The 22506-nt window shown below is 41.5% G+C and overlaps 1 protein-coding gene across 1 annotated transcript; it reads left to right on the top strand.

Moving 5' to 3' along the window:
* Positions 1-1876: 1876 nt before the first annotated feature.
* Positions 1877-10446, top strand: LOC115460441 (elongation factor 1-alpha-like). Its single transcript, XM_030190211.1, has 7 exons — positions 1877-2210; positions 2809-2988; positions 3529-3825; positions 4134-4284; positions 6162-6418; positions 6851-7085; positions 10209-10446. Exons 1-7 carry the CDS (start codon positions 2058-2060, stop codon positions 10322-10324), a joined length of 1389 nt encoding a protein of 462 aa, XP_030046071.1. The 5' UTR covers positions 1877-2057; the 3' UTR covers positions 10325-10446.
* The last annotated feature ends 12060 nt before the right edge of the window (positions 10447-22506 follow it).

Genomic DNA, 22506 nt, shown 5'->3' on the forward strand with positions numbered 1-22506 from the left:
TCAATAATTTTCTAAAATTTAGATAGTTCTGGGTTGATTTTACGGATTTCGGTAAAGCATTCCATAGTTGTGTGCCTATATAGGAGAAGTTGGAGGCGTAGGTAGATTTATAATTAAGGCCATTACAATCAGGATAATGTAAATTTAGGCAGGATCGGGTAAAACTGGAACCAGATCAAGCATGTAAATGATCCTGTGAATCAGGGTGCAGACCTTAAAGGCAATACGTTCTTTGATGGGAAACCAAAGTAATTGTTCACGAAGGGGGCTTGGCAGATTCAAATTTAGATTTACCAAAAATCTGTCTCGTCGCTGTGTTCTGGGCAGTCTGAAGTTTCTTGACTAGATAGATGTTCCTTGTCTGTAAGAAATACATCCCCATTGATTTTATAGGAAAAAACCCTTATGAGGGAAACAGGTCAATTAATACCATGAATACATTCTCTCTCTCTCTCTCCCTCCCCCCCCCCCCCCAAATAAAAAAAAATTCTGAAAAGATCTACCTATGTCAGATCAACATACAGTGAAAAACAGGCTACCCAGGAGTGGAAGGTTAGTGTTGGCCTGAGAACCAGGGGAACTGGGTTTGATTCCCACTGTAGCTCTTTGTGATTCAGGGCAAGTAACTTAACCCTCCATTGCCCCAGGTATAAAATGAGCACCTAGTCCTATATGTAATATGTAAATCACTTTGATTGCAAGTACAGAAAGGCAATATATCAAATCTCATCTCCTTTCCCTATTAGACTTAAATGCTGTATATATGAAACTTTGGTTGGCAGACTTTATCAAAGTGAAAGCAAAATTACTACCCTAGTACAATATTTGGGAACTCAATCTTGTGTTTTCAGACATCCAGTTAACATAGCAAGACTTTATAGAGCTGTTTAGCTCCTCTGAAAAAGCAGAAGCTTTGCCCCCAACAAGAGGCATTCCTGTGACTCTAGGCAAAGCACTCGGATAAGGAAAATATTAATTTAAAAAAGTGACGAGATAAAAGTACCTTTTAGGCAGCTTTAGTACTAACCTATCTGTGTGAACTAGCATAATGAAACTGAAGCACCTGCACCTTTTGTGGTGGTTTATACTTCCCAGTATGAAAAAGTGGCTACAGGGAATAAACCTTATCTTTCCTAATGAGATTAAGGGGCTGTTTGACTGAGCTGAAAAGAACTTTTATTGGATACAGATTTTACACTATTTAGTAACCAAAGGGGAGCAAAAGAATGAAAATTAACAAGTAGGAATATTATTTAGCAACGGTAAACTTTCCCTTTATAATCACCCAGACATACTTTAAAGAGTTAGTGCAGAATAAACCACTATAATTTAAAAAAAAAAAAAAAGCAGATCATTTTTGTACCTATCCTTCCTTATCTTGGTTAAAACCACGCCTGACCCAGGTGGTTTGCATGTGTGGACATATTAAGAAATCAAAAGGAAAGCTCCTCTTAACAGTTCATCTCGGAACGTTAAAAAGATATTATGCCTTCTCGCTGTAGCTCATTATCCGAAACAAGATTTAAAACAATACTTGACTCCTCCGCAAACAGAAGTAACATTCAGCTAGTCAATAATTAATAAGGAATGTGAAAATAAGAAAAAAAAAAACATTTCCAACAGTGCCTCCCCCCCCCCCCCCCCGTACAAAAAATAGATAACTTGTGGATATTTAAAGGTCGTTTCATTTTGTTTCCCAGTACACGAGGAATTAACTATGTGACCTAAATAGGGCAATGAACAATATTCAGATAAGAAAGAAACATTATTTTCTTAAGCAGATTGTTAATTTGAATTTTTTGTGCCCTAAATGCAAACTGCATAGTGCGATATATAAGATTTATTTATTTATTTATTTTTTTGGTATACCGAACAGGCTTCAGCCTTGCAAGTAATTTGGGTCATTTAAAGTGGGCGTGCTGGGGACCTGCAGATAATTAGCGTGTTTAGCATTTACTATAAAACACGAGCAAAGGAGGCCTCTGGTTCCTAGAAGAGGGAAGAAAATTTGTCTATATTGGTAATCGCTTTTTCTAGACTGGAAGTAGAAGATCATAATGGCTGATATGTCTGCTACAAAGATTCCTATCAACATAGTTATTATTGGACATGTGGATTCAGGCAAATCCACCACCACAGGTCATCTTATCTACAAAGCCGGGGGTCTCGATCCCAGGATTATGGAGAAGTTCGAGACCGCGGCCAGTCAGGTTAGGTTTTAATTTGTATTAAATGGCTGGTTGAAAAGGAAAAAAAAAGTTTTAGGGGGTCTTTTACTAAAGATTAGTTCGAGCTAACTGCAGCAGGGCCCATTTTATTCCTATGGGCCCTGCTGCAGATAACTCGACCCCCCCCCCCCCCAGGGGTCTTGTTTAGTCTGGGAGTGAGTTAAAGGCGAGTAGATTCGTGTAGTTAATAGCCTAGTTAAGTGTGAATCCGTGTCCCTTCCCCCTCCTATAAAAAGTACATAAGTATTGCCATACTAGGGCAGACCAAAGGTCCAAGCCCAGCATCCTGTTTCCAACAGTGGCCAATCCAGGTCACAAATACCTGGCAAGATCCCCCAAAAAAGTACCAAAGATTTTATACATAAGTTATCGTAACTAAACAGAAGCAGTAAACTACATAGCACCACTATCTCTATAAAAATAACCTTGGTGGAACGGACCGGGGAGTTTAAAAACATGCATTCAACTGTAGGTGTGTTTATAATATGAAGCCTTCTGTAAACTCCCCCCCCCCCCCCCCCCATTTAGTATGTTTTTCACAGTAATGAACTTTTCTTCCCCTCCCCCTCCATTTAAACAGATGGGTAAGAGTTCCTTTAAGTTTGCTTGGATTCTGGACAAACTGAAGGCGGAGAGGGAACGTGGAATTACCATCGACATCTCGCTGTGGAAATTTCAGACTCAGAAATTCACTATCACCATCATCGATGCCCCGGGCCACAGAGATTTTATTAAGAACATGCTGACGGGTACTTCTCAGGTAGGCGCAGTAGCCAGGCGATTAAGGCGCGCTCTGCTGGCTTGGGTTTCATTTTGTGGGCTGTACTTCGAGGTACTAGGGCGCCTCATATAAACCCCCGTTCAAGTGTGGGCTGCTCTAGCCCTGTGGTTTTTGTTTGTGCGCTTTAAAGCGCTGTTAACGCTTAGTACTTTCGGGGGTGGGGGTGGACAGCAGGGCAGTTGTCCAGTTCTGGGCATTGTGTATTTAACACATACAGTGATGGGATCATACTCGATGTCGATACTCGGAATCTGGTAGTGAAAAATTTCAGGCTTAGTTTCTTTTCTGCAGATGCTTTCGATCCTATCTAATGTGATATGGGGGGGGGGGGGGGGGGGGGAAGAGAAGGGTCAAGAAAACCTGTGGTTGATCTGGGGTTCGCTTATAAATTAAAAAAAACGCTTTGATCCATTCTGGTTGGCTGATTTGGCCTTTTCTATCGGACTTTAGAGTTAAGGTACGATTCTGAAAGATATCTGTAAGGTTTTGACCAAATATTGCGCGCTGTATTTCTTGTAGGCGGACGCCGCGGTGCTGATGGTCTCGGCTGCTCTCGGAGAGTTTGAGGCTGGGGTCTCCAGAAATGGGCAGACTAGAGAACATGCCCTGCTGGCATACACCTTGGGAGTTAAGCAGCTTATTGTCTGCGTGAACAAGATGGATATGACTGATCCCCCTTATAGCCAGAAGAGATATGAAGAAGTGATGAGAAACGTGACGGTGTATCTTCGGAAAATTGGTTACAATCCTGCTGCCATCCCCTTTGTACCTGTCTCGGGTTGGAATGGCGAAAATATTTCTAGTCCAAGTCAGAAGGTAATGGGCTGGAAGGGGATCATGCTCACTAATCTAACTATTAATGTACCTGAGCCACCCTAGAGTGTTCTGGAGCCCAAAACCACTTTAGTAGTAAACTGTTGTGCCTTGGGGCCTGAAATTGTGGTGGTAAATTAAGGTACACAGTAAATGTCCCTCCAGAATAAACTAGGAAAAGGTACTACAGCTATACAAACGTTGATGACAATTGACCCACATGCTGTTGTGAGGTATGTACTTAACCTGGCTAACTTAATTCTGGTATTGGGTATACGTGTATTAATTCACTTGAAAATGTACCTTTGCAGATGCCGTGGTTCAAGGGATGGAAGTCTAAACGGAAGGAAGGCTTTGCGAAAGGTCAAGCACTTCTGGAAGTTTTGGACTCGCTGTTGCCTCCAGTCCGCCCATCTAGCAAACCCCTGCGATTACCACTGCAAGACGTCTATAAAATAGGAGGTGAGTGAATTCTTAAGCCTTTTACTGAGTTCAGCTTTGATCCTACGGGTTAGTGGAGGAGTGGCCTAGTGGTTAGGGTGGTGGACTTTGGTCCTGAGGAACTGAGTTCGATTCCCACTTCAGGCACAGGCAGCTCCTTGTGACTCTGGGCAAGTCACTTGACCTCCATTGCCTGCTGCATTGAGCCTGCCATGAGTGGGAAAGCGCGGGTACAAATGTAACAAAAAAATAAAAAAATAAATCCTTAAGTCACTACTCAAAGCTAGAGAAATTATAAACTTGTGGTTGGGCAGTGGGTCTTTTCATAAATGCCTCAGCGAAATAACATAACTGATTTTATTCCATGAGGCTGTTTTTTTTAAAAATAGGTGACTTGTACTGACAAATCTGTCTCTTTAAATGGACATTGGGAAAAGCTACATAAGTTACTAGATCACAAATCTATCAGCAATGAAGACTTAGCCATTTTGAGCTACTGGTCTAATTAATCTGGTATGCCTTTGTACTCTTGTTGTACATGTGCTGCAAAACACTTCACATGTGATCATAAAAATACTGAATGCAAGTCTGACTAAAGACTTTCAACTCTTAATTAAAATATTAATCAAACAAAATCCTTAAAGGGAAGCTGTTAGAACAAGCTTCCTAGATTGAAAAGAGCAGCAGTTAGCTCTTTCCACCTAAATTTGTACACTGCAGGTTTTGCACAAGGCAAAATACCCAGTTTAGTAGATGTAGGTAGACTGATATGCCAAAAACTAGCCACATGAGCCACTAAAAGCTGAAGGCTCTTTGAGCTGAGAGGTGACTTGTAGCTGATAAGTATAGTTACTTCCACTTCCCAACCAAAAGGGCATCTGAGGAATCCTTCCCTATAGTATATTGGGGTGGGGGCAGGGATTCTTGAACAAATCAAGCTTCTGAAAATGCCAAATCTTTTTGGTACATAATTGCCCAAGAGAAGCTGTTTAGTGTTCAGGATATAGAAGCTCAAGAGTTAATATCACAGGGTGATCCTAACCTTGGGGCTGGGCAACACCACTCTGCTTACTAGGCAGAGGGATAGGGGGATTTACTTTTAAAGTTTTCTAACCTTGGGCCTGCGCAGTGATTGGAGTAGAGCTTGAGGGGTGGGCAACAAGGGAACTCATTTAAAGGATCTGTCTCCGGGTAGCAGGGTCTCTTTCCACGCTTCGGAGGCAGCTTCACACACCCACCCTCCCTTGTGGCAGGGGATTCAGGACCAGGGGTCCAGCAGGTGCCATCATAGCTTTGGGGGGGGGGGGGGGGGTCCTCAGCTCATCAGGTGATAAGTGCATAACTTAAGCTCAAAGAGCTGGTGGTTTGGGTGGAATAGGTAGGGCATGGAGGATCATGCTTTGCACCTGCTGTTGCTGTTATGGCAGGTACAAAGGCCAAAGGTTATAACACTTAAAAATGTTAACCTTTATCAAAGCTAAACTTCTTTTAAACGTCTGTGCATTTGTTATATCCATTCAAGCTGCAGCCAGTTAACATACTTATTCTGGGTTGTGATTGTTGGACGGGAGAATTGAAGGTTGAAAATGGGAAGGGGGCCGGGGTCTATGGGTTAAGTGGTGACAAGTCCCAACTCCAAGTTTAGTTTCCCTAAATACACTTTTCTGAGGACATATTGTGTGAAGTGGTGATTATACAATGAAACTATTAAAATCTATGGCTATAAGTAACCCAAGCACACAAATTACACCCAATTTAGTCCAGGAATTAAGAGGACATAACTATCCTAGTACTCATTAATGGCTGAATTTTACTTGCAAGCAGTAGCTCATACAGTGCAAGGTGCCCAAAAAGATGCTTTTAAAACTTAGGTTGAGTTTAAAATGTTCTCTTCTCAGGAATTGGCACAGTACCTGTGGGGAAAATTGAAACTGGAATTCTTAGACAAGGCATGACCATCTGTTTTGCACCGGTAAACTACACAGCAGAAGTGAAGTCTATTGAAATGCACCATGAGCCAGTCCAGGTTGCTTTTCCTGGTTATAATGTTGGGTTTAACGTCAAGAATATTTCAGTCAAGAGTCTAAGGAGAGGAAATGTAGCTGGAAATTCTAAAAGTGATCCACCAGTAGGGGTATCGAGCTTCACTGCACAGGTAAGCTTGTACTATAAATTCTAAAAGCCGCTGCCCCTTCCCAGTAATAAGACAGTTGACTTATAAGACCTAGTGTTTGAGGCTAAGGATTTGAGTAAAATTGCTCAGGGCAGATGTATTTAAACATATGAATTCCACAGAGCTTAAGGTCTTGAATTTGTGAAGACGGTGGATGAATTCACAGAGATTAAGGTCTTGAATTTGCGAAGATGGTGGATGAATTCCACAGAGCTTAAGGTCTTGAATTTGTGAAGACGGTGGTGGGAAACAGTAACATAGATCAAGTGAGAACTATTTATTAAAATGCACTATCTGCTAGGTTATACATGAAATAGAAATTGGTGCTTTGTGGATCACTGCAGAGAATTTAATTTTCTACTAAAAGGTGGCTTGTTTATGCCTTAAAACTCATCTTGGCTTTCTTTCATCTAGGTAATAATTTTGAATCACCCAGGCTTTATAAAAGCTGGCTACTCTCCAGTGATAGACTGCCACACTGCTCATGTCACCTGCAAGTTTGCTGAGCTTCAAGAAAAAGTTGACAGACGATCGGGTCAAAAACTAGAGGATAATCCATCGCGGCTAAAATCAGGGGATGGTGCAACTATCAAACTTATTCCTATTAAGCCTTTCTGTGTGGAACGGTTCTTTGACTACCCCCAACTGGGTTAGTGACTTTTCAGAAAATTTAACTAATGTACTGCAGATGAAGGGGTTTATTGGTTGACGTAATTCTCTAAAACCCCTTTAAGTTTGGGAAGGGCTACTGTTTTAGGGCCATGTTTACCAAAGCATAGTGCCCCTTAAGTGCTGTATGGTCCATAAGAATAAAATGGGTTGCCCAGTGCTTAGCATGCACTAAGCTTTAGTAAACATAGCCCAAAGGGCCTAATTCAGATTGACCCTGCTTAATCTTCAGCTTTCTTATTAGAGACTTTAAAGTTGGCTATACTATTTATGGCAGTTGATTCTCAACACAAGGCCACCTTTTTGTTCCTGCACATATAACAAACCATAAGTTGCTACCTGGCAAACAATTCATCAGGAGAAAAAGGACCTTGAACTTTCTGGCTCCACACTCATAAGGTTTGAGCCATGAGTGATCACGAGCCCAAACTGTTTTTACTACCATTTTTCTCTCTAAACTTTCAGTACCCAACATCTCATTTACTTTTAAAACAAAATAGTGGTACATTATAACTCCCAACAAAGGTGGCTCATGTTTAATGCTACATTAGGGCAATCATAATTCACAAAAATATGGCATTTTGGTTTGGCTCGGCTCAAGCTTTAAACATGCATTCTAACATTGCTTCATTCTGAAGTCTCCTTTTCATGGGGAATGTTGGCAATTTTTTTCTGCAATAATTGGATTACTTGGCTTCTCTCATCCATGTGATATTAAAATGGAGGTCATCAAAGCAATAGGCAAATTATCAGAAACATTGCTACCTTTAGGTATCTGCCACCCTTTACTAAGTTACTAAGAAAATAGACCTGAGCGGTCCATCCAGTCTGCCCAACAGTCAAAAATCATTGTCAAGATTAAACCAACAATGAATGTGATATAAAATGATTTTTGGCATATCAGTAGAAGTCTGCCTAGCCCTGTCCTTAGGTTCCAACTGCTGATGTTGCTGACGACGCCCACTCCAGCCTATCCAAATCCCTGGGACACAGTAAGTTTGCCCGGCACTGTCCTAACTTTTTCTAAATTGTTTCCATTGAAGCCCTCTCAGCCCATCCTAAACCAAATTGCCATATATGGGACTCAGTATAAATATGCCCAGCATAGCCTTAGTTCTTCATAGCCAGTCACTATCTTAAGTGCCACTTGACATGCAGACACCCATGCAACCATTTAATACCATTCATTTTCTAATTAGAGATCTGTTCATCCCATGCCTTCTTAAATTCAGTCATTTTTTTCTCCACCACCTCCCTCAGGGCATTCCAGGCATTAACCACCCTGTGAATTTTTTCTGACAATTTTTCTTTATAAGGAAGTTTGTGTACTGTAAATAGTAATAGCATATGTGCACCAGTGTTGACTGTTACAAGAACATCTGGCCAGAAGCCCAATGGGGGACTTAGTCTTCTAGCTGTGAGCCATGCTGGTTGGTGAATGCCTTTAAGAAGGAGATGTCTTAGAAATTAGCAAATGTAGATGAGCCTTTAGCCTCTGATTCTAAAACGGAATGTTGTACTTGATATCCTTGATCTCCCGTTTGCATTCACCTGCAAAATGTTTTCAGCTGTGGGTGGCTTGTTTTCATTGAAACACTGGACTTGGCCCGATGACTATTAACAAAACATCTGTGAAATGTCCTATTACCATTAAGAACACACAGGCTAGAGCCTGGTTAGAGAGTGCAGTATCTAACAGACCTGTATGTGGTCTGTCTTGAAACTACACAACGGCTTTAATACCTAGTATAGGGTCTAAGCTCTCATGATTATGGGTTTTAATTCCCTAATGTTTTGTATGAATAAGTGTAGCATCCTGCTAAGTTCATAATGACTGAACACATCTGTTCAACTCATTTGATCTTTAAACTAATCCAAAGCAAGTCATAATTACCTTATGTTCTGTAGAGTTTACTTTCATCTAGAGAATTAATGCAGGGTTTCAAGTTCTAAGATATAAAAAAAAATTCTGATATAGGAACATCAAATGTGAGTTATGAATTAATAATCCAAATTGAAATAAGCATGGAAAAAACATCACAGCCATATGTGCCACACGAAGAACAAAGCAACGGAAGTGGCAATCCTATGTAGCTCATACCAGGCATGAGATTTGGCAGACTAAAACTGATGTCAGAAGGTCCATCAGGTCTTAAACAATAGGAAAGGGTTTAGGAGGTGGTGATCCTGTGAACTAACTACTGCAGGAGGGAGAGGTGATGAACAAAATACTGCAGCTTTGGGAGTTGGTTTGGCAGGCTACAGCTCCCAGAATGCCTACTAGGTGGCTTGCTGTTTTAATCAGAACAGATACCTAATATAGTTATTGTAGAAACTGGTCTAATTTGGCTGATATGCTATGTGTTCATAGGATGCTTGTTGGCATAACACACTCATCTGTCCAGGTTGTTTTAAGAATATCCTAGAAGCAGCAACACTTCCAGAGCTGGGCTATTTTATTTTTAAATTTTATTTTGAGCAGACTGGATGAACTAAAGCAGTGTGCTCAACCTAGTACTTGGGGCATACCTAGCCAGTCAGGTTTTCAGGATAAACAACAAATATTCATGGGGTTTGCATACTGGCAGTGTGCAAATTTCTATCATATTCTTTGTGCATATCCTGAAAACCTGACTGGGTTGAGAAGCACTGCTTGCTAGGATTTGCTTGGAAAGGTTTGATTTGCAGGTGGCCTATCTAACATCCAAAAATGAGCAGTAATTCTGTTTTCCAGCAGGGATACAGGTGAGTTCTGAACATCTGTACTGAATGTGCTGTCTCGACTACTAATTTCTAACAGACATGCAGCGCTGTACACATTATATATAAGTACTTTTCCCTGTCCCTAGAGGGCTCACAATTTGTTTTGTACGTGGGGGCAATGGAGGGTTAGGTGACTTGTCTATGGTCACAAGGAGCTGCAGTGGGAACTGAACCCAGGTTGCCCTGATCAAAGCCCACTGCACTAACTTAGGCCACCGGCTCAACATATTGTCCTGACCAAGCTGTGATGAGGGAGATATTTGGCCTTATTTTGGAATGTTAATTTTTCCGGATAGTTATAATTAAGTATACTTGCTCAACTGCTACTCTTTCATCACAGGTCGCTTTGCAGCCCGGGATATAAAGCAGACTGTTGCTGTTGGCGTAATCAAGTCGGTGGAAAAGACTGGACGTGTTGCTGGAAAACAGATGCAGAAATCTGGCCTTGTGAAATGAATTTAGTTTTCTCGGTATATAGGAGAAAAACTACCAAACATTTTTTCCAAAGTAGTTTTTTTTTTGTTCTTGAGTATTGAGTTGGAGAAGCAAGTTGCATGAATCTTTACTTTTGAAAAATAAAGGGTTGTTTCAAAATTGACATTTGGTTTCTTTATGCAGAAATGGCTACTTATCATCCTGCATGCTAGTAATGTTCTGTGAATAGAACAGGCATATGAAGGCAGTTGAGGTTGCTTTCTGAAGTTGTCCATCAATTAACCATTCCATCTTCAACTGACTTCTACCTTTTGATAGCAGTGAATTGATATCAACCACTATATGGTGTCTGTAGTAGTGGTATAACAGGATGCTTCAAGTCTAAGGTACCTATTTTGCCTTTAAATTAACAGCCTCACTAGTTTCTGATCTGAAAAGAGTGTAAATGTGCCTGCACCCATCTACCCTTGTAGACTATTCCTTCCCTCTGCCTACACATGGTCTAGCTAAGTAATCTTTCAGTGAGCATCTCATGCATATATAGCTGTAATTTCTTCAAAGTGTAATACATTATTGCACATCATTACTGAGGGTGCTCAAAGTGCAACTAATTTAAGACTTTCTGCAAAGACTTCCATAAAGGCTTAATCTTGTTTTAAAATATTTCAAACACTGCACTTCCAGTATTTTCTGAAGGTCTCATTTAGGACTCAAATGAGGAATTTTATTGGTTAGGCCAGTGGACTTCCCAATCCAGTCCTGGAGTACACTTTGCCAGTCAGGTTTTCAGGATATCCACAATGAATATGTATGAACTTAAATTTGCATACACTGCCTCCATTATATGTAAATCTTTCATGCATATTCATTGTGGATATCCTGAAAACCTGCTCTACATAGTTTATAATCATATCTATTCAAAATAAGCCAGATTCTTAGAGCTGAGTTCCATCTCAAGGGATGAAAGCCTGCTACTTGGAAAAGCAAATTTGTAGTTTGGACATAATTAGGTTTTCTCTAGTGCTTGTGCTCCTGGCTTATCACTCAGAGTAGCATAGTGCATTGGTGGCAGGGAGTCTAACAGGCTTATTTTCAAGAGGACACCCATCTTTTGACACAAATTGGAAGATGGGCGTCCTTCTCACAGGGTTGCCCAAAATGGCATAACCGAAAGCTGATTTTGGGTGTCCAACTGCTTTCCGTCATGGGGATGGCCAAAGTTCACGGGGGGGGGGGGGGTGTCAGAGGTGTAGTGAAGGCAGGACTGGTGCGTGGCTAACACATGGGCGTCCACTGATAATGGGTGAAAAAAGGGCATCCCTGAGGAACAGTTGGATGACTTTACCTGGTCCTTTTTTCTTACGACCAACCCACAGAAATGTGCCCTAAATGACCAGATGACCACTGGAGGGAATCGGGGACTACCTCCCCTTACTCCCCCAGTGGTCACTAACCCCCTCCCACCCTCAAAAAATTTTTAAAAATATTTTTTCCAGCCTCAAATATCATACCCAGCTCCAAGACAATAGTATGCACATCCCTGGAGCAGTTTTAGTGGGTGCAGTGCACTTCAGGCAGGTGGACCCAGGTCCGTCCCCCCTACCTGTTACATTTGTGGTAAATGTGAGCCCTTCAAAACCCACCAGAAACTCACTGTACTCACATGTAGGTGCCCCCTTCACCCATAAGGGCTATGGTAGTGGTGTACAGTTGTGGGGGGGGGGGGGGGTTGGGGGGCTCAGCACCCAAGGTAAGGGAGCTATGCACCTGGGAGCAATTTCTGAAGTCCACTGCAGTGCCCCCTAGGGTGCCTGGTTGGTATCTTGGCATGTGAGGGGGGCCAGTGCACTATGAATTCTGGCTCCTCCCACGACCAAATAACTTGGATTTGGTCGTTTCCGAGATGGGCGTCCTCGGTTTCTATTATTGCTGAAGATAGGGGACGACCATATCTAAGGTCAACCATCTCTAAGGTCAACCTAAATTTCAAGATTTGGGCATCCCCTAAGGGTTCAATAATACGGGTTTCCCCGCCCCTTCGCTGGAACGTTCTGCAAGGACGTCCTCAGGAAAACTTGGGCGCCCCTTCACATCCCTCAAGACACAGGAGCCAGCTCTGTGGGTGCTTAAGAACTCTAATATTGAGTAAACTCCTTGACTGTGTCCAGAGCGGAGTAATTTCTGTTGGGTTTAGCACCTCCAATCATCATATAAGTGTTGGCGCCTATGCCCCATGGTGTGCTAAAAGTATACTTGCAGGTAGGTGGTGGTGGTTGGTTTTTCATATTGTAATAGCTGTAGATGTCTAACTACCCCCTCACCTCTCAAGAGAATCATTTTGCTAAAATAAGCCTTTAAAAGTTACAAATTCTAGCTCATGCAGAGGCACGCTAATGTGTAGGAATGTTAAAGTTGTGTATGATGGTATTGAAGGGAAATCTTAAATGTTGGTATGAACTTTGCTCAAGTTTTGGCAGTCCTATTCTGTTTAAATCTCAACTCTCTTGCAGAATTTTGCACAGTTTCATTTTTTCCCCCATTCTCAGTGGAGATCTACTATGATACGGTCAATATAAGATGGACTTAGGTGTAAACATGGAGCCAAAATAGATTGGTATAGGATATTTGTTTAACATTGTGCTACCCTGGCCACATTTAGTGGGCAGGGCAGTTACCAACAAGCTGCAAGGGAAGCCTAGGGCATTATTAGAGATGCTTCTCAGCTTAAAATCTTTGCTTTGCTCTATGCTTCCCTATATTTAATGCCAGAGTTATAGTTTGCATTTTGGCATAGTGGATCCTACTTTGAAGGACCATTAGACTAGGATCAAAAGAAATTTGACATTATTACACAGTTGAAGGAGCTACATGACACCTTTTTAAAAAATCAACATACTGCTTAAAGACCACAACTAGACCAATGAGAGGCTGAGAAGTCTAAGGAGGCTTCTCTAAAATCGAGCATCAGCAACTAGGGTAGCTTTCCACTTTTATTGTAGATCTTCTGCATATGGTTCCAAGGTATATAGTAAGTCTTAAGGAGAAAAGGGGCAGGCTTACCTAGGTTCCTGGAAGGCCAGAAAAGGTAACGTGTCAACATTCAGTCATGGCCTTAGATGGCTGTGTAAGTATTTAAAGTTAATCTTTAAGATGAAAAGGGACTATTGAACCCTATAATGCTGGAGATTTAGGCTCTAGCAACTGCTATTTTTCTTTTGTGTGGCACTTTCCAAAGCAGCTTGCAAATACCATGATAGTAAAACTTCAGTAATAACATTTTGATCCTTAAGGTAGTGCTAGGATTTTTTTTTTTTTTTTGCATCTTCAGTTAATATAAAAGCTATTGAAGCCTAGCCAAGTTACCCTGTAGTTGTGAGCTACAGGCAACACAATTCTTAAAATTCTTCAAAGAATCCAGTCTAAAAAACTTTGTAGAATGGGCCTGTCCCAAATGGATACTAAATATTACTCAGTCAATGAGTGTCCTGTCCAATTGTTTTCTAGTAGATACTGTAGGTTCTGGAACTCTTGTACCATTTCCTTGGGGAAAGTTTTGCTCTTATCTCTACAGAATCATCTTGTAGCCTTTTCAGAGTAAGGTAGTGGTAGGAAAGTGTTCAGGGCATTAATTTTGCTTCTGGGGCTGTATTAGAGGTAAAGCTGGGGGCTTCTTGAGGCCTTTTCCTCTCAAATACGTCTAGCATTCAAGTTAAGATTGCTACAGCTTGACAGAAATATACTTTTGCAAACAGATTTTCCTATTTTTCTAGATATTGATGTATTAGAGGTGTCAGTCTGCTAAAATCAAGTAATGGTTCCTCCATAAACCTTTTTTTAATCTTAGAGCCCTATACAATTTTACCTTGTCTATAACTTTAGTTCAACCTGTATGTTTATACAATGTTGCAAACTTTAGAGTTCCTTACTGAAGGCTTTATTATTCATGGACATGTTCTTATACTGCCCATAATAGAACAAGTCAGACTCTGGCATGGAGAGAGATGGTTGACTTGTGTAGCTGGTTTCAGACTCTGGCATGGAGAGAGATGGTTGACTTGTGTAGCTGGTTTCAGACTCTGGCATGGAGAGAGATGGTTGACTTGTGTAGCTGGTTTATAGTTTACCTATCAATTTTAACTAGTAAATCAAGTGCAACAGACAGGGGTGGAAGAAATGGCAGGTGTGCTATGACACTCATGTCCACTATAAAGTGGGCATCTGGCTATGCCCCTGTGCTACACTAGCCCTTCTTGTACACGTATTTAAAATAACTCCAGTAGGTCACAGTTTCTGGCTAAGGTAAGTTTTCTTGGTATAGTGTGTGGGCGCAAGTCCTTGAGGCTGTTTAGTAAGCCAGGTCTAGGCAACCAATTTCAGGAGCACCTGACCTTTTCTTCCTTTCCTCATGCTGACTGCAAACCAACCATCTCATTTTTCTCCCCACCCTAAAACTTTTCTTCTCTGCCAGAAATTGCTACCAGTAAGAGAAAATTCAGACAAGGCACTAGGGTGAAAATAATTGCTAATTACCTTCACTGCAGAAGAAAATATTTAAAGTATTAAGGCCCTATGCAGCCAGAGGAGAGATGACTGGAGGTTTCAGCTGGTGTGCTTACAGATCCCTGCCAGCCTGAGCAAGAGTGTACAGCTGTTGACTGGGTATAAATTAATGTGATTGAGACCACAACTTAAGCACAGTGATGTCAGGCTTATTAAACCCTGGAGCCAGGTGAAAGGATGTTGTCTAGTTACTTTAAAGTGTATTACTGAGAGTTAAAGATTCATGAGACCATACTCAATATTTCTTTTTTAGAGAGGAAAAAGTGGCTAAAAAAAGCAAATAAACCTAAGGTTAAAAGGCGGGCACTGTAGGCCCTTCTGTATATAAAATTGAGGCACTTCAGATTTCAGCACTGGTAAAGTGTGTGGATCCTTTTTCTAGACCCAGTTGGCTCCTGAGAGTGGTGGCTCCCCCCTCCCCCTGTTGTACAGCTCCAGACAGGTTTCACTGCTGCAAAGTCCTTGCTCCTCAAGATTGATATAGTAATCTCTAACAATACTGATTCCTTGTATGTTTATAACATTACTTTACCATATCTTATAAACCTTTTTGCTATGTAACATTTATTCACAATAAGTCACTATTACCCTCGTGCAGTTAAATTATTGGAAACTGTTCTTTAGTGTGGTGGTAGTTCCTCCCGTGGTAAGGCCATATTGGTGAAACCATGGCCAGCATTAAAAAGAACACAGGTACTTTTATTTTTTTTTTAATTAAGCAGTATTTGTAGAGGAGGAAAAAAAGTAGGGAATGTAATGCCACTTCCAACACAAAACCAAGGTGGTATAAGGTCCAAATCACTGGGTAATTGTAATCAGAACACCTCTAAAGCTCAAATTGAGGTGTTCTGATCACAAATTCCCCATTCAGTTGTCCCTTATACCACCTTGGTTTTGTACTGGAGGTATCATCAGCTACCTTGCGTTCCTTATATCTCTCCACGCAAGTAACCCTCATATAATGCTGTAATCCTTTGAGGAAAAAAAAAGACTTCAGACGCTCAACATTCTGTGTGGGCACACAGTGACTGCTTTATATCCACTAACTGGAAGTTCATCCCAATGTGGATAATGCATGAGCTCATAAGTAAAAAAAAAAACAAAAAAAAAAACAAAAACCCTCCAACCAATATGTTAATAGGCTTAATAACCTTTTGTCAGAAGGTGAGAAACTTATCTTTTTATGTTCTCTCTCTTGTTATACTGGCAACATTCATCTAGGCTGTATCTGTAACTGCGGCTGGGGATGCTCTACAGAACGCTTCTGTTTCGCTTTAGCTTCTTAAGGAGCGAAATCCATGGCCTTATTTAAAGTCCTACAATATCAAAAATACAGCAGTTAATGCGAGGGTGGGGGGGAGTATATGGAATGTGGTAAAGAGATCAAACTGTGCAATGCTTCCCTAGTTATATCCAGCCATCTTGCTATGCCAGAGCTACCTGTGTAATGGCTGGCTGTTTTTCAACCTTCGCTTTCCCTAGCGTGAGAATGACTGACTACTTAAAGGGCCAGCCAGCAATTACGGGGCTCTACCACAATAACCACTAAAGAAAGGCTCCCCATTCGATACGATTATTCAGTCCTGTAGGGGCCAAGGATTGTATGTAGCCTGTAGATCCAACACTGTTCCACCTGATGCGGTCTCAATCTCCTCCTCTTTATTGATTGTTATAGGATCAATTTGCAATGCATTTAAAATCCTCAGAAATATGTGGTACTGAGATACTGTGTGCCACTAAGTTTCTGCTCTGTGATGACCTAAATTGAATTTATGGTCACTCAGATGTTGTTTTAAAGCTCGTGTGGACTTGCCCACATATAGTTTTTTACAGGGACAGACTTTTATTTATTTGTTACATTTATACCCCACATTTTCCCACCTATTTGCAGGCTCAATGTGGCTTACAAAGTACCGTAAAGGCGTTTGCTATTTCAGTTGATGACAAATACAAGATTGTGCTCTGGGCAAATGAGGTAGAAGTGAATCAAGCATCATGAGGTCAAGGGGAAAGAGGAAAGTAAATTGTCCAGTATGATCATTGATTATGGTGTGTTGCTGGGTGTGAGGATTTATGTTTGATTTGTGGGATAAGATTTTTTGAAGAGGTGGGTTTTTAATGATTTTTGCTTTCTACTTACGAGCCTAAATTTGGCATACAGAACCTCTCTACCAAGACAGCTGGCTCCTCCCCAGCACTATCTAAAATCCTTCCAGGGTGACACCCGAGGTCTGCCACCTTTGCCCCAGAGAGGCAAGTGAGCAGGCGATCCTCATGTCCACCAGCTAACTACATGCCTAATAATCGAATCACCAACTACAACAGCCATCCTAACCCTTCCCACCTGGGCAGTAGATCCTGGACACACATCCTCAGTGCGAGAGGATATGTGGTGCACTGGTCCTGTCTACAGGATTACTTCCAGCTGCACCAGGGTGATGCTCTCCTTTTAGAAGGCCTCCCTCCTTCAAGGCAGCATAGGGGCTGCCAGATTGGAGGTGGGATTGCTCTACAACGTCCCTGTAGGCCTCCTCTGTCGCCTTCAGCTCTTCCAAATCTGCTACTCTAGCCTCAAGAGAATGGACTCATTCTCTGAGAGCTTGGAGCTCTTTGAATCGAGCACATATATGACATCTCACCAAATGGGAGATAATCATACATGTGACATTCAATGCAAAAAGACTGGATAGCATCCTTCTTGTTGCTGGACTACTGTCTGCATCTTATTATAGAGTTGTTTAATTAAAACTGCTTCAGGTACTAGGGCTATCAGATGAAGGTACTACAGCTAGAGCACATTTCAGTACATGCTCAGCAACTCATGGCCCCATGGAACGGCTCCTGGTTTCACAATATCTTAACATTTCTCAATTTATGAAAAGGAGTTTTATGTCAAACTACCCTTGCAGAAATCTTCTGTGCTGTGGGACCTTAATGTTGAACTTACTTCTCTCATGAAGTTGCCTTTTGACGCAAGGATGTCACACGGAAAAGTATTCTTTTTAGTAGCAGATACATTGGCCAGAAGAATAATTTAATCTAATGCTGTGGTTACTTATGAACTGTAAACTCAATTTCATCACAACAACCTAGTTCTTTGTACTCACCCCAAGTTCTTACCAAAAGAAGCCACACCCTATCATGTCAATGAGGAAATAGTGCTTCCCCTTACTACCTTAAAATAACTGAACTCCTTTAGAAAGTGTGCAGAGTGGGTTGTCTCCTTTGATCCCAACAGAGTATTCTGGTTTGTTATGAATAAATGCCTATTACCAGGAAAAATCTGGAGAACAGACAAATTATAGGTAAATAAGCAGTTATGACCATAGGAATCACGTACTCCTGTGCCTGACCCAGTCCTGCTTGTTGCAGAAAAAGTATAATTTCTCACCTCTACTAGGTGTTTTTCACAGAAATCAGGAATGATCAAGCACACAACCTTCCCACCTTCCAGAGAGAACTGCATTCTTTCTTGAGCTGTAGGACTAACTGAGGGACTGAAGAGACTATTTCATGTGGAAGGGCTGCACATACTTGGAACTTTAAACTAGTTTAGAGCTCTGGGAAAGCTATTCCATCATGGCACTGTTGAATGAAGTCACTCATATGCCTGATTCAAATATTCTTTCTTATGCATTGAGGGGCAAAGCAATACTTTGGTTGCCCAATATTTTGCTCTAGTCATTTGTTATCAAACACTTCAACTAGAAAGGTATTTCAGCTACCACTCACCTTTGTCTTTTAATGTTAAGATAGGAATACTCTTACAGTTCCTGCTAAACATCTGTCCAGACTACTATTTTGTCTCGGCTATTACTTTTAAAAACTGTCTGAGTTTAAGGTAAGTTGCAAAACAGCAGGTACTTCAATCTATGCTATTTTATTTTCTAGGGAGTAACATAACTTTCTGTATGTAAAGCCCATTTTACATGCACAAAAACTATAAAACTGCACAACTGCATATTGTGCAGATAAAGTATACACATGGAAAGTGCACACCTGTTTATACACAATATTCAAGAGGGTGCAGTTTGAGTGGAGCCAAGGTGGATTTGCAATATATGCACATATTTTATATAAAATACACATAGGAAGAAATTCTATAAAGGGTACAAAAATTAAGTGCCAAGATGGAGAGCACTAAGTGCTAATTCTATAACAGTATCTGGGTACCCACTTGCCATTATTTACTTATTAGGATTTATTTACCACTTTTTTTGAAGAAATTCACTCAAGGCAGTATACTTACTTGTGTAAGTCAGCCTACGTTTAGGAACTAAGGGGCCCTTTCACAAAGGCACACTGAAAAATGGCCTGTTGTAGATCCGTATTTTGGGCATGTGCAGAATCACTTTTCAGCACACCTGTAAAAAAAATGCCTTTTAAAATTTTTGCCGAAAATGGACGTGTCGCAAAATGAAAATTGCTGCATGTCCATTTTAGGTCTGAGACTTTACCACCAGCCATTGACCTAGCAGTAGCCGGGCGGTAATGGTTTACGCGTGTAGAATGATTATCACCTGTGTGCCAGAAAATTAAATAAAATAAAAATATTTTCCAGGACGCCCGGCGTTACGCATATCGAAAATGAAATTACCACAAGGACCATGCGGTAGCGGGTGGTAACTCAAAATTGACGTGCATTGGCACCTACTTGGCTTAGTAAAAGGGCCCCTAAAGTTATAGAATGAGGGGGACAGAGTACATGTACAAATGTATACCTCCTTCATAGCAAGTATAAATCTTGCTATAAATCTATGCCTTAGCATTTATGTGCTAGTAGAGCATATTCTGGGAGCCTATTTTATAAAGGCACAAATGTAACTGTGTTGTCTTTACAAAAGGCTTAAATTAGGCACTCTTTTGAACTTCTCACATAGGTATTCTGTTATAACATTATCCCCAGATGTTTCTATGCTTTGTCTTTACCAATTTATTCTAGAATCATTTAACATACTGGACCACAATCATGACTATAATCTTAATGCAACTTAACACATTTTATTAATGGATAAAATGGAATATTAAATAAGTTCAGGGCCTGGTGCTTTCCATAAGAACCAGCATGGTGTAATTTGAGAATACTGAAACTGGTAGCCTTGCACATTAGAAAAAAAACTACAGGTTTATTCATCTGTTCCACAATGCATAATTTTCTTTTAAGTAAACATTTGGTCACAATGCTAATAAAGCAGGGTTTTAAAAATCATTTTCCAATAATGATTTCTTGGATTTTTTTTCATGCAAGTTTTATGAAATCAACTTGTAAGATATACTAAGCATTTAAGTAGAATTAATATTCACCGACTACAGCTATGCAGAGTTGAGAAGACTCTTCCTCTCACTAAATTGTATTTTTTTTATTATAAGACTCAAATGAGATTACAATTTTGAAAAATGTGCACAAGCAGCCAGGAATGTTTACCTTACCTGATGAATACAAACTGCTGCCAAAACACTTAGGACCAGACAGAATTAATTATGATCCTGTTGGATTTCATTTTAAGAAGGCAACTACAGTAAACAATAATAAATTACTATATATTTAATAATCTGTTCAGTATTGCATTTGTTTTTTTTCCTACAAACACAAAGTGAGTTAATGCCTGGACTCAGAATCCCAATACTGCAATTTCGGGTGTTCTTTGAAATTTCAGCACATTAAGGGCCCCTTTTACTATGGTGCACTAGCAGATTTAGTATGCAATATATGCTAAGACACCCATAGGCATATAATAGGCATTTTAGCATTTAGTGCACACTAATGTTTTAGCATGCCTTAGTAAAAGGGGCCCTGAATGAATCCTCTCAAAGAATTTACACTTAGGAAAATATAGTGATGATACTTGGAGTGGAGGAGTAGCCTAGTGGTTAGGGTGGTGGACTTTGGTCCTGGGGAACTGAGTTTGATTCCCACTTCAGGCACAGGCAGCTCCTTGTGACTCTGGGCAAGTCACTTAACCCTCCATTTCCCCTTGTAAGCCACATTGAGCCTGCCATGAGTGGGAAAGCGCGGTGTACAAATATAAATAAATACCTGTAACAGGTATTCTCTGAGGACAGCAGGCTTCATATTCTCACAAATGGGTGATGCCTTTCAGTGTCACCTGGTCCAGCTTTTGCCGGTGTCTCTTTTTTACTAGAGTTTTGTGGAGTGTAAGTTGCGCTCCACTGCGCATGAACGAATGCCTTCCCTACCATTGTGCGAGCATGGTCTCCACAGTTTAATACTAAAGCAAAAAATAAGGACAAATGAACCAAGGAGATAACTCCAAGGGGAGGTGAGCGGGATTGTTAAAATATGAAGCTTACTGTCCTCGGAGAATACCTGCTACAGATAAGTATCTTCGCTTTCTCTGAGGACAAGCAGACATTATCGTCTCACAAGTGGGGAATCCCTACCATCTAGGCTCACTGAAAACAACAAACACTGGTCAATTGGGCCTCGCAAGGACATTACACAGATTAACCTGAAACTGTATATAATCTGAATGAGAGTGTAGCCTGGAACAGAATAAAATGGGCCTAGGAGGGTGGAGTTAGATTCAAGACCCCGAACAAATTCTGAAACACTGACTACCCAAACCGACTCGTCGCATTGGGTATCCTGCTCAAGGGAACAGTGAGATGTGAATGTGTGGACTGAAGACCATGTCACAGCCTTGCAAATTTCTTCAATGGAGGCTGACCTCAAGTGGGCTACCGAGCATCCATGGGTGTAGTTTGGGGGGGGGGGGGGGGGGTGAGGGGGGCATTGCCCCCGTAAATGAGCTGCCACCTGAGTGGAAAGCCTCTGGACTGCCACCCCATTTTTTTGCTTGGCATCCCCCTGAGTGGTGGCAGAGAATGATAGGATGTGTGTGTGTGTGGGGGGGGGGGGGGGGGGGGGGGAGTGACAGAGAAAGAGAGAGAGAGAGAAACAGATGATGGAATGGGGCATAGAATGATGGAATGTGTGTGTGTTGGGGGTGGGGGAATATTGGGAAACACTGGATCCACAGAGAGAGAGAGATGCAGTACCATGAGGAAGGGGGTGGGGTGAGGAGAGGAAGAGATGATAGACCTGGGGTGGAGGTGCAGGAGAAAAGGGAAAGAAGAGAGAGGAGATGGACAGAAGGTGGAAGATGAACACAGGGGGAAGGATGAGGACACAGAGGGCAGATACCAAAATCTAGGGGAATAGGGACAGAGGGGAAGTGCTGGACAGGACATCTAGGGACACAGAAGGAATGATGGTGGACATGAAGAGAGGAGAATGGACAGGAGATACTGAAGGCAGAAGATGGATGGAACTAGGAATGTGGGGAGAGGGAGGGGGAAGGAGCAGATGGATAGGACTAGAGGGTATGGGTGGGGTGAGGTGAGGGAGAAGGAGAAGAAGATGGATGAGACTATGGGGTGTGAGTGTGGAGAGAGCAGAAGATGAATGGGACTTGGGAGTGTGGGGGGAGAAGGAAGATAGATGGGACTAGAGGGTGTGGGTGGGGTGAGGGAGGGAGAAGCAGCAGCAGAAGATGGATGAGACCAGGGGTGTGGAAGGAAGGGGAACAGAGCAGATGATGAGTGGAACTTGGTGACTGAATGGGAGAATTTGGGGGAGCAGGGCAGGAAATTATGGATAGGAGAGATGGGAGTGGGGGTTT

Source organism: Microcaecilia unicolor, chromosome 1 (genome assembly GCF_901765095.1).
Source record: "Microcaecilia unicolor chromosome 1, aMicUni1.1, whole genome shotgun sequence".
NCBI classification, from domain to species: Eukaryota; Metazoa; Chordata; class Amphibia; order Gymnophiona; family Siphonopidae; genus Microcaecilia; species Microcaecilia unicolor.